This window comes from Solanum verrucosum, unplaced genomic scaffold (assembly GCF_900185275.1).
Source record: "Solanum verrucosum unplaced genomic scaffold, falcon-dt-bn FXZP01000006.1, whole genome shotgun sequence".
In the NCBI taxonomy this organism is placed as follows: Eukaryota; Viridiplantae; Streptophyta; class Magnoliopsida; order Solanales; family Solanaceae; genus Solanum; species Solanum verrucosum.
In genome coordinates this window covers 369,859-382,140 of record NW_026019841.1, presented here as the reverse complement: position 1 = coordinate 382,140, position 12,282 = coordinate 369,859, and the positions used below count along the sequence as shown (strand labels likewise).

At 35.3% G+C, this 12,282-nt stretch overlaps 2 protein-coding genes across 2 annotated transcripts; both read left to right on the top strand.

Moving 5' to 3' along the window:
• Window positions 1-423: 423 nt before the first annotated feature.
• On the top strand, window positions 424-5,620 carry LOC125816125 (uncharacterized). Its single transcript, XM_049495719.1, has 8 exons — window positions 424-600; window positions 1,922-2,482; window positions 2,566-3,840; window positions 3,938-4,262; window positions 4,383-4,644; window positions 4,746-4,962; window positions 5,062-5,423; window positions 5,567-5,620. Coding segments are annotated over exons 1-8 (3,180 nt in total). The 3' UTR covers window positions 5,568-5,620.
• LOC125816114 (E3 SUMO-protein ligase SIZ1-like) lies at window positions 5,583-10,999 on the top strand. Its single transcript, XM_049495710.1, has 12 exons — window positions 5,583-5,677; window positions 5,930-6,044; window positions 6,284-6,420; window positions 7,275-7,343; window positions 7,635-7,722; window positions 7,802-7,877; window positions 9,412-9,485; window positions 9,664-9,771; window positions 9,888-10,051; window positions 10,136-10,241; window positions 10,315-10,395; window positions 10,840-10,999. The coding sequence occupies exons 1-12, from the start codon at window positions 5,583-5,585 to the stop codon at window positions 10,942-10,944; spliced, it is 1,218 nt and encodes a 405-aa protein (XP_049351667.1). The 3' UTR covers window positions 10,945-10,999.
• The last annotated feature ends 1,283 nt before the right edge of the window (window positions 11,000-12,282 follow it).

Here is a 12,282-nt window from a genome sequence, read left to right as displayed (position 1 = left end):
TGGAGTTCTATTTGGGTGTATTTTAAATTAAATTTGGCCACATTAATATTTAAATTGGGCCTGTAGAATGTAGTATTAATGTAATTAAATTTCAATTTTTCAGTTTAATCGAATTATATTAGTTAAAAACCGAATATCGAACCTAATAACCAAAATTTAGAATAAATTAATAATAGGTAACTCCTCTCGTGCATGCATGTCAAATTAATGATGAGAAGATCATAAATTAATTAACGGAGGAAACGAAACATTAATCGCATTTCCCCATGTGACTTTTACTTGTTCCAATGCATGCAATATGCATATATTATGAGTATCTTTCACCTAATTAAATTACTTAATTGATCACCTTGTCCATGCTTAATTTTCGAATCTTTTAGTATTTTGTCCATATTGAATAAACTTGCTTCAATTTTTGGTTCAATGAATAAGCAAGAAAATCATGTTCCGGTGAAAACAGAACAAGTAGTCTTGAAAGAGGAATATTGTGTTCGTGCATGGAATAAAAAAACTCAAGAAATTGTTATTCCGGGCTTGATAGATGTCGTCTTTTCTTGGTCTTTCGCTCATGTCCTCAACAAAAATCTCTTCAAAGATGAGGTTAAGTCTTTCTTCTCTATATATATATATACATACACGCGCGATGCACAAAAATGACAAGTATATACTTAAATGTACAAGTATTTGTGACAAGTTTAGGGGCATCATTTATGAAAATGGATAATCTAATTATCTTCATATGATCATAACCTATTATTGGTCAGCATGTGTTCTGTTGTTACTTCATTGGTAAGTGGTTCTAATTAATTGTTAATTAGAGTTTTGAAGAATTATTACCTCAAATAATTATATTATGGAATATTCTTGACTAATAACCATAGGAACAAGTACTTCATTTATTTTACATGTATGAATGTATATGTGGGAGTTCTTAATGATGGAGTTTAATTTGTACACTGTATGTGCAAGTTGTTTTAAATCACCAAAATTTATTTATTTGAAGTTAAATTTTATTGAGAGTTAGACTTTAGCAGTAATGGTTTAAACTGTAGTAGAGTTAAAAGATTCTTTAATTATTTTGTTATATTTCCTAATATTCTCAATGTATTTTTCATTTTTATACTACTATGTAATTTTATTAACATAGAATATAACATACTACTCCCTCCCTCCCTCAATTATTTGGGAGTACTTTAATTTGACTAATCCATGTTAAATTTGATTAAATTAATTAACTCAATTTTTAAAATTAAAATTTAGATATTTAAAAATGATACAAGTATGGTGTATATATTATGATTTTTCCAATGTCAATATTATTTTAAAATGTCAATCAAAGTTCACATACTTTAACTATCTGTTTTGCCATAAACATTATTCACTTTTCTTGAATAACTTTTTACTTTATTTGAAAATCCGCATTTGACCATGAGAATTTTAAATCCAACTTGAAGTAATTTGTTTGAAGTTGTACTTCAAATTCGGAAAATAACTTCTTTTGAACTTGTATATAAATTTATTCAATAATAAAAATTATTCCAAATATTCTTTACAAAAATGCAACTCTATTGTAAATTCCAAATTAAGTGAAAAATATTTGAAATTTCTTGCCATGGGACTATGATGGAGTGAGAGCTTGTTGCTATGTGTGGAAACTTTGCTGTTGTGAATTGTGATTTGAGTAAAGCCAATTAGCTACTGGAAAATGGCCCCACATGTTCAATTTATGGAGGGGACATGCCTGTTTTATGAGCACATTTTGCATAGACCAGATCATGGCCGGTTTCTTCGATAAATTACATTGTATATATAAAAAGTTAAAATTCGACAATACTATACTTTTTGACAAGTTAAGTGAAGTATCTATAATATTCAACCTTTATAGATTCATGACTTTGATCTTGTGCAATTTGTTAAACAGGTTAAACAAATTCCAGAGACATTCTTGTCAACTGATCATTACTTCAAGTCATTCATAAGTCCGCTTATAGAAGAAACACATGCTGATTTGCTCTCAGGGGTGACAAATGCTTTTCAATCCCCTGCACTTGAGGTTATCAATGTCAGAAAGTCAGCTGATTATAAGCCTCCAAAGGGTTTATACTACAACGTTTTGTTGAACACAACTACTATCGAGGGACAAAGATTTATGAAAACATATGAACCGGCGGTAGGTGATCTGATTTCACTATCAGATGTAAGGCCGAAAACTACTGCAGACTTTAACAGACCAAAGAGATCATTTCTCATTGCATTTGTCCAAAGCAAAGATGAAGGTTTAAACAGGATAACCATCTTGTCTTCTAAGCCTATCCCGTTTACAAAACCAGATAGAGAAAAGCATGAACAAGGAGATAGTCTTTTCATCGTTTACCTTTCTAATTTGACGACCAATATTAGAATATGGAATGCTTTGAATTCTGACATGAATAGTGAAAACATCAACATTGTTAGCACTGTGCTAAACGTTGATCCAAGTATGGTAAGAATATCTTTTTTCCTGTCAAATTTGATCTATATATAAGTTTCATTGATTAACATCTAGTAAATTTTAATCATTTGCAGGATGAAGAGAAATGCTCGCATTGCTCATTAAGTGAAACACAAACTAGTGCCATATTAAATCATAGGACAACCATTGACTCTTTTGGGCTAGATAATGCGCAACGAGAGGCTATTATAAGTTGTATTGCTACAAGAGAATGTGGTCACCAGAGTGCTGTTAAGCTTATTTGGGGTCCTCCTGGAACTGGCAAAACAAAAACAGTTTCTTCCTTACTTTACGTCTTGTTTAACACGAAATGCAGAACTCTTACTTGTGCTTCCACAAACATTGCTGTGTTGGGAATTACAAAGAGGGTGATGCATCTAGTGCAGGATGGTCTGAAATATGACACCTATGGTTTAGGTGACATAATTTTATTTGGGAATCGGAAAAGAATGGGGATTGATGATCATGAAGATCTGTTTGATGTATTTCTTGATAACCGAATTGCTGCTCTTACGAGCTGTCTGTCTCCTGATCATGGGTGGAAAAGTTGTATACTCTCCATGAAATCTTTGCTTGAAGATCCTAAAGAGCAATACCGTGAATACCTGCGAAAAGAAAAACTAATGAAGGGAGATAGCATTAATGATGTTGCAGAGGAAGAGAAAGGAAGGAGTACAAGTATAGACAATCAAGGACTAGATAAAAATAAGAAGAGTAAGTTGCAGAAAACATTCGGCAATCAGGATTTAAAAGATAATGAGAAGAAGATATCAAATGATGATAAAAGTTCTCAAATGATGAATAACTTGAGATCAGTTGACAAAATTGAGAATGAAGGAGAGGTAGAAAACAAAAAACAAGCCCGTAGTTTTACATTTGAGGAGTTTGTGACAAGCAAATTCAAAAGGATCTTGGAGCAGTTGACAGTTTGTCTAAAGAGCTTGTACACGTATCTGCCTACTTCTTTCATTCCACTAGAAGTAGCTGAAGATATGATCAGAGTTCTTGAGATGCTTCAAACTCTTGGAACACTGTTCCGTAATGGGAGATATTTTGCGAATACATTTGAATGCATCGAAGTATTGAAATCTCTTACCGAGAGAATCTCTCTTCCAGATATCACTGATATTCAAAGTTTTTGTCTGAAGGGTGCATGTCTGATTTTCTGCACAGTCTCGTGCTCATCAAAATTATACACGGTAGGAATGAACCCTCTGGAGATGTTGGTAATTGATGAAGCAGCTCAGCTGAAGGAATGTGAAACCGCTATTCCCCTGCAGCTTCCAGGTCTTCGTCAGGCCATACTCGTAGGGGATGAGAAACAATTGCCTGCAATGGTTCACAGCAAGGTTTTCCGCTGATCTTTTTATTACGATACTTATTTTTTTAAGAAAAAAAATGAATCTGTTGCTCTTAGATCATTGGCAAAGTGTCCATTATTGCCAGATCTGCGAGAAGGCTGACTTTGGAAGGAGCTTATTTGAAAGGCTGGTAAATGTAGGACACAAGAAGCACCTTCTTAATGTTCAATATAGAATGCACCCTGCAATAAGTTTGTTCCCAAATAGAGAGTTCTATGAAAATAAAATTACGGATGGTTGGAATGTAAAAGAAGCAATGTATGAGAAGAGATTTCTTAAAGGAAATATCTTTGGCTCCTATTCTTTTATTAACATAAGCAATGGAAATGAGCAGTATGATAACAAACACAGTACTAGAAATATGTCAGAAGTTTATGTCATAGCCGAGATCGTTGCCAATCTTTATAAAGGTAATACTATCTTTCAAGGACTTCATCTATGCTTATGATGACGTTTTCTTGTTTTCAGTACTGTATTTCGGTTAGCATGGCAATTGTGTTGGAAAATCTGATTTCATTTCTAAATTATAGAGTCTGTTACTTCAAGGAGAAAGGTTTCCGTCGGCTGTATATCTCCTTACAAAGCTCAAGTTTTTGAGATTCAACAAAAACTTGGGCATAAATATGGCACAGATGTCAACAGCCACTTCTCAGTGAATGTACGCTCCGTTGATGGTTTCCAAGGAGACGAAGAAGATGTGATAATTATATCCACGGTTCGTTGTAATGGGAGTGGACTAGTGGGATTCCTTTCTAGTTGTCAGAGAGCAAATGTAGCACTGACTCGAGCAAGGTACTAAGTTATTGGCTGTTCTTATCTTACTACTGTCTTTTGGTGTTCAGTCAGTGATAAGATAATTGATGAACATTCTCTTTCTTTGGCTTTGTATGCAGATTCTGCCTTTGGGTATTAGGGAATGCCACAACTTTGGTTAACAGTGGTTCCATTTGGAAGCAATTAGTCATTGAGTCCAAGGCTCGGGGTTGTTTCTTTGATGTTAATGAAGACAAAAGTTTGGCTCAAGCGATTTTGAGTGCTACCATTGAGGTTGGCCAGATTGAAACACTACTCACCATGAACTCCTCTCTGTTCAAGACATCCAAGTGGAAGGTATGCTGCTTCATCTCGCTTATAGCGGATTCTTTTCTTTGAGTCAATTAGCTACTTTGGAAAATTTGAAGGCCTTCACATAACCCCTAAGCATAACAGGTTCTCTTTAGTGAGGATTTCTCAAAATCCATTGCCAGAATTAAAGATGTTGCGATGCGTAAAGAAGTGATCTCCCTTTTGGAAAAGCTTTCAAGTGGTTGGCGCAAGCTAGGAAACTACAGCTTATTCAGCAACAGTGGCAGGAATTCATCTGAACTATTGAAGATATACAGTGTCAAGCACCTAAAATTAATTTGGAGTGTAGATATTTTGCTAGAGAACTTGGCATACTTTCAAGTGTTAAAATTCTGGGACATCCTACCAGGACATCAGATATCAAGATTGGCAAAGGTCCTTGACGTCCGTTTTGATACTTATACCATTCATAAGATGAATCGCTGCAAACACAAGCTTGTGGAGTGGTACATACATTTCTGAATTCTTCCTTCGATGAATTGTTGTCTCGTTGTCTGTTCTAAAAAAAATATTACTCACATTTTCGTATTTCGTATTATGGAAGAACCATTGAGGTGCTGACTTCACAAGTCTTAATATATTTTCGTAGAAATTTAACACTACCAATGACTTGGCCAATTGATGGAAATGATGATTCAAGAAACTCAGCTCAAAGTGACCTAGAGAAGAACTCGGTGCATCAACTGGCATCAAGTTTCAGGTACACTATAGGATCTTCAATAAGGTCCGAGTTAGTTTGGCGTGTGTACTAGAGGGTTCTTCTTTAAGGGCAAATACTTCATGGCTATGAGAAAAAACAAGATAGAAGATTCTATTATAAAACTTTACCAAGAACTGAGTTTGTATTTTATTTCCTCATTTCATTGGTGAAAACTGTTTCTTTTTTATCTAATGAATGAAGCAGAAGTGAATTCTTTGTTTTGTGATACTGATGTTTTCTTGTCTCTTCCAGAAAAATGTGTGTGTCTAAGTCACAAGTTGTCTTGGATGAGGAATTCGAAGATCCTAACCAGATGAAGATTCGATGTCCCTGTGGAAGCTCATCACAAACTGAACCAATAATTCAGGTTTCTCGTCTGCCTTAATTATGAACAGTAAAAGCTTAAGATGTTAAAGAGCAAACTTTATTGTTTAATTGTATTCTGAACATGCGCCTCACTTCTGAGTTTGATTCATTTTCATGGACCAAGGCATGTGGATTTTGTTTTGTTAATGGGTGGTGGTGAGAGTCAATCCCAGGACCTCTGCTTGCTATGATATCAATTAAATACACTTTGTTTGTCTTTTAACGGAACTACACTTGCAGTGTGAAGATAGAAGATGCCGCGCATGGCAACATGTAGATTGTGTCATTATTCCAGAAAAGCCTGTCGAGGGAGTTGCTCAGCAAAATACTCCTGAAACTTTTTATTGTGAATTGTGCAGATTGAGTTGTGCAGACCCGTAAGTATCATTTAATTTCTCTTTACCTCGCTTCATCAACATCAGACTTTCTCAACACACGGGATATTATGATGCAAGCCCATTCTGTTTTCTCTGCTACAACATTAACTATAAACAGACTGGATTATTCCGTTCAATAGAGCAAGTTAGTGCGATTTCAGGTTCTTATCTCCATGTTGCATCTCTAAGCATAGGAATAAGATATCTAGGCTTTCTCTTGACTTCAATACTTGTCAGCTCATTGTTACTCCCTCTGTCCCAATTTATACGACATTCTTTCCTTTTCTTAGTCGGTCTCAAAAAGAATTAACACTTTTCTATATTTAGTAACAATTTAACTGTAAACTTCTTGTTTTACCCTTAATTAGATGATTTATAGCTACACAAATATCTATGACTTGATTTAGACCACATATTTCAAAAGTTTTTTCATTTATTCTTAAACTCTGTACCTCGTTAAACACCTTCACATATATTGCAGCAGAATGAGTACCTGGTTGCGTCACAGTTACCTGTCTTCAATTCAAATGAACTATTGCTTACTCCTCATTATATGTAACGTTTAAGAAGCATGAGAATGAAACAATCGTATGTGAGGAATTCTTTATCATTTTCTATATGTAAAGTTTTGTACATAGGATGTCGATGCTAACAGTAACCGGGGTTCTCCTATGCATGGGTGTAAAATCTTAAAAGAGCTATGTTTTTTTTTAGACTCTTCAAAGCCAGCACTTTCATTTTATCTGCATATGGATACTTAAGTGACGCATTGAGTTTTTGACTCGTTTCTTACATTAACTACATATGGAATTGTAAGTGCTTTGACATTCACTGATTGAATGGTCTATATGCAGATTCTGGGAGATGATTGATAACCCTTTATATCCTGTGAAGTTTGGTTTTACTAGTGCTCCAGCAGATGGGTGAGTTACCTGTACCTTGTTAGTTTTGTGAAGCTACTCTGTATGTTCTTGAAAGGAGTGTTCTTTCAGTTAACCTGTAATCATATAAACATCTCTAGTTCATTAGGAGAATTTTGTGTCTGCATTCTAGGCTTGACTATCATGACTTTTCTTCGTTGTCCTTTTCATGCTATATTTTAGGATTTGCCTTTTTGCTTGTTTTTGGTGAACTTACTGCCATTTCATATTTACATTACACTGGTTATGCTATGACGGATGTTTGTGAATCACTTTACATTTGCAAATTTTCAGCATAAACATTGAACAGAGGATTGAAAAAACATTCCAACTCGGTAGAGCCAGCAGATACCTATTGGCAAAACAGGAATATGATCTTCAGGTTGTTGTTCGAGTAATGACTTGAGTTCAAATAGTAACTGTGTATTCATGATTTTATTTTATGTTTGCTACATTTTCAGGCTTGGTGCATGCTTCTGAATGACAAGGTACAATTTAGGATGCAATGGCCTCAGAATGTTGATTTGCAGGTCAACGGTATGCTCTATTCTGTCTTGCTCAAGTATATCTTTCTCCATTAATTTATTGTGGGGAGAGGTAATTAGACATGACATGATGCGATTACAGTTTATCGTGGTTATGACCTTAGATAGGAAGGTGTGGAAGACACGATTTAGGGTAGAATGTTAGTAGGTAGGAGTGTATTGTCTTGTTGCCCTTACTAGCAGTGGCAGAGCTAGAAATTTTATTAAGGGTGTCCAAGAATAATGGTGTGGTGTGTGACAGTCAAAATAAAAAAATAAAATTTGTGATATTTGGGATTCAAACACGGAACCGCTTCATTCAAATGGGCACCCATTACCATTGCGCCTAAGGCATAGCTTTTGTCAAGAGTGTCCAACTTTAAATATATACCTTTTAAATGTAGAATTTGACATATATATACAACGAAATTTTTCAACGAATGGGTGTCCAATTGGACACCCTGGGGTGGCTGAGGCTATGCCACTGCTTACTAGTAGTCGTAGTACTACGCTTGTAATTTCTTGTTCTTCAATTCCGGTTTGTTTCTTGTAGTTCGATTATAGTATTATTTTGTTGTAGTACTGTTATGATACTATTTGTTATTTCTATTACTATCTATTGTCTTTTGTATTTCCATTAAGTCTTTTTCTAGATTGTTCTTGTCTTGACCCGAGGGTCTATTGGAAAGTCTTTCTATCTTACCTTTGAGGTAAAGATGAAACCCCACTTAGTGGGATTTCATTGGGTATAGTGTTGTTGTAGTTTCCATATCAAAGGCAATGCTGGCTTTAATATAGAATAAGCAGTTGTATAACTCACAACTTGCTAGCGGTAAAAATATGACACCAAGGTCTAACTCAAGCCCAAAGGCTAGCTTATGAAGAGAGGATTGTCCAAGTCTATATAAGGAGACCACTCGTTCATTCCCGAATTAATGTGAGACTTTTACCCACTCTAACACCCCCTTCACGCCCAGGACTAATTGGAGCGTGGACCAGGAATCCAAATGGGGATGGACTTGGCTCTAATACCATGTAATCGAATAGAAGTTGATTTCATATTCCAATAGGTAAGTAAGATATAGATTCAATACATTAGGTGCTAATATAGGAAAGAAAATAAGAGGGATTCCTACAAATCACAAAACAAGCAATGATTAGGAAAAACGAAATAGAAGATCAGAACTGAATCGCAGAAGCTACGGGAAAATATGAACCTGGAAATAACTTACAAAAAGAAAATATGAACCTGGAAGTGAAAAAGTGTTCTGCAAACATTGTTTCAACTCCAAACACAACTCGGGGTATGCCGGAAAGAATGATCTGCCTCCTCCTACTATGGCAGTAACACAAATTGACCACTTTGAAAGTGATCGATTCGAAATTCGTGATTGTTTCTGTAAGACAGCAAAACGAGATTGAGCTGCCTTTCAAAACAGAGCCAACGTAAAACTTGGAATGGTGTCTTGTACCCTTCTCAACATGTTGTTTATTGTTAGATAATTTTTTTGCCAGTTCAGTAACTTCAATTATATCTGAACCAACAGGAGTTCCAGTGAATTGCATAGATAGAAGTGGCTCACAATTGTTGGGTGCAAATGGCCGCGATGATGGTGCAATAGTGAGTATTCGTGTTTTGCCAAGGCAAAATTCATTGTGATTTATAGTTTAATATAACTTTTAATTCCTGTTTGTTACTTGCCATTTCTCTGTTTTCTTATTGAGATATATATGGAACTGCCTTTGATTCCCTGGATGGTTTTCCTCAAGTCTATTTTTTTTTTTTGCCTTTTTGACAGATCACACGTTGCTTCAGAGATGGAATTAACAAAATATCATTAACCGGATGTGATGATCGTGCATTTTGCGTAGGGGTTAGACTTGTAGAGCGACGTACAATCCAACAGGTAGTCAAATTTATGTGACATGCTTTCCTATTTAGTCCATCTTAATAACGGACATGTACAAGTTATTGACACTGTTATATATGGTGTATGAATAACACATTATATTTTGTGTCTAGGTTCTAAACATGATCCCTAAGGAGGCTGATGGTGAGATATATGAAGATGCTCTTGCTCGCATTTGTCGTTGCATTGGTGGTCGTACAACAACTGAAAATGCTGACAATGACTGTGACCTTGAAGCTGTCGTTGCTGATTTTGTTCCTGTCAATCTTCGATGCCCTGTAAGCAAATACCTTTGTTTTGGTCATCTTTTTGCGCTAATTGCAGTATTTTGATTTTCGCATTTTGCATCGATGTATGTACAACTGAGTGGTTCAAGAATCAAAATTGCTGGAAGATTCAAACCTTGTTTACATATGGGCTGCTTTGATCTTCAAGTATTTATTGAAATGAATCAAAAGTCTAGGAAGGCAAGCATCTTTATACTATGTTTTTGTATGTGGTGATATATATTTAGTAACAAATGTTGTTTATTTTATGTAGTGGCAATGCCCCATCTGTCTCAACAACTACTCTCTGGAGCATCTCATTATTGATCCTTATTTCAATTGGGTCACTTCTCAGGTTAGGGTTGTTATTGCTTGTGATCTTAGGTCTCAACTATCTTAGTGAGTTTATATACAACAACATACCCAGTGTCAGTGATTCAATGGGGAGGATGTGGGAGTTGTAGAGTTTATATACACAGATAATATATTACTTCCTCCAATTCGAAATGAATGTCTAGTCTCTATTTTGCCAATTATTTAATTTTAACTTTTCACAAGGCATGTTATAGTCCACAAGATTAAAGAGTATATTGGTATATTCTACATATATTTAATTTAAAACAACAATATTCAGAAGTTTTTTTTTTTACTTTCTTAAACTCGTGGTAAATCATTTTTAATTTGTTAGTTGTATTTTATGTTTGGTTAGTTTACCAATTATGGGCAAAAATATAAAAAGGAAGTTACAATTTTATTCTTATTTATGGACATTTTCCCTTTTTTGTCTTTTGTGGTACAGATGCAAACTTGTGGAGAATTGGTGACAGAAATAGAAGTGAAACCTGATGGTTCTTGGCGTGCAAAGGCAGAAGGGGATCTCAGACAGTGGCACTTACCTCATTGAATCTCAGGATATATATAGAGTGTAAACCCAAGCTTGGACTTCTTTAAAATACATATATATACTTTGACATGGGATTCATGCCAGTACGAGCTCAATATATGTTATTCTATCAGTATCAATTATGCGATCGAGATGGAATTAGAAAAAATATTAAATTCTTATATATTTTTATGAAATATTTGAAGTTTTTAATTGTTGTGATTTATAGTAATTTTTACATCATTTTCAAAGAACGTGTCTCCCTCTGTTCCAATTTATGTGGCACAAATGAATTTTTTTGTATAGGTTTTAAATATTTTAAATTGTTAAAGTGGTTGGGCACACAGAGCGGGCCTCGCTAAATCAAGCCCATGCCTGCATAAGCGGAGGTCGCTTAAGCGATGCTAGGGCCAAGTTGGCCAGGCTTGCTAACGTGATGCCCTGGCAACTAAAGCGATGCCCGCTTAAGCGAGCCAAGGCTGCTAAGTGGTTGCCGCCTGACTAGCCTATCGCACTAAAGCGGAGCCCTGGCCACTTAAGAGAAGGACATTGTTGCTCCCCAGTATACACGCAAGTGTACGTGGTCGCGCAAGTAATATAGATTCTTGAAGAAACGAGTTATCGTTCCCAAGAGACTTATGATTAATTTATATTTAACACTTAATTCTACAAATAAAAGTAAAAGTAACCTTTTCAAGAGTTGATGATTGATTGTTAACTACTACTAATTATGAACTAAATGAAAGTAACTAATTGTGAACGACTTTAATATCATGTTTCAAGCAAGTTAAAAGCAATTCCTGGGCTGGAACATATACTGAATATCATGTATCATATTATTGGCATAGAACTAATTTCAGTTGTCAAGTTACTGGTTTATAGGGTTAATTATATGAGTCGGGCTATACACCTCTCGTTGCCTACCCCAATTAGCTACCTAACTACATCGTTGAGCGGGGATAAATAGACTAATTGGCGAGCATTTATATTTCATCTTATTTCGTAACCAAGCGAGCTGTTCGTCCGGGCATCACTCCTGAACACAAATCACCTCGACTTAACGGGTCGATCAAGCTCTCTATATCCTCTGGTCTATCTAACCTCTCCTCTCCCGATTTTAAGGTTAAACAATAGATTTATCTCTAGATGGCCAGTCAAGAAATACAAAAACAAGAATATAAAAGTAACTTATAATGACAACCAAGAATTAATTCATAAAGCCCTTAATAATCAACAATTCATTTGTAGCTACAGCCCCAGAACTAGGGCGTTTAGCCACTCATGCTATTAGAAAACCACAAAATACAATTGTTCATGCGATTTCCCAGAAAATAGAAGAGTTAGAAGATCAAACCCTAT

Coding starts and splice junctions, on each gene's coding strand:
- LOC125816125 (XM_049495719.1), top strand. CDS start 424: ATGAATAAGCAAGAAAATCATGTTCCGGTGAAAACAGAACAAGTAGTC. Junction 2,483..2,565: donor TAAACGTTGATCCAAGTATG/GTAAGAATATCT, acceptor AATCATTTGCAG/GATGAAGAGAAATGCTCGCA. Junction 3,841..3,937: donor CTGCAATGGTTCACAGCAAG/GTTTTCCGCTGA, acceptor CATTATTGCCAG/ATCTGCGAGAAGGCTGACTT.
- LOC125816114 (XM_049495710.1), top strand. CDS start 5,583: ATGACTTGGCCAATTGATGGAAATGATGATTCAAGAAACTCAGCTCAA. Junction 6,421..7,274: donor AGATTGAGTTGTGCAGACCC/GTAAGTATCATT, acceptor GTCTATATGCAG/ATTCTGGGAGATGATTGATA. Junction 7,344..7,634: donor ACTAGTGCTCCAGCAGATGG/GTGAGTTACCTG, acceptor GCAAATTTTCAG/CATAAACATTGAACAGAGGA.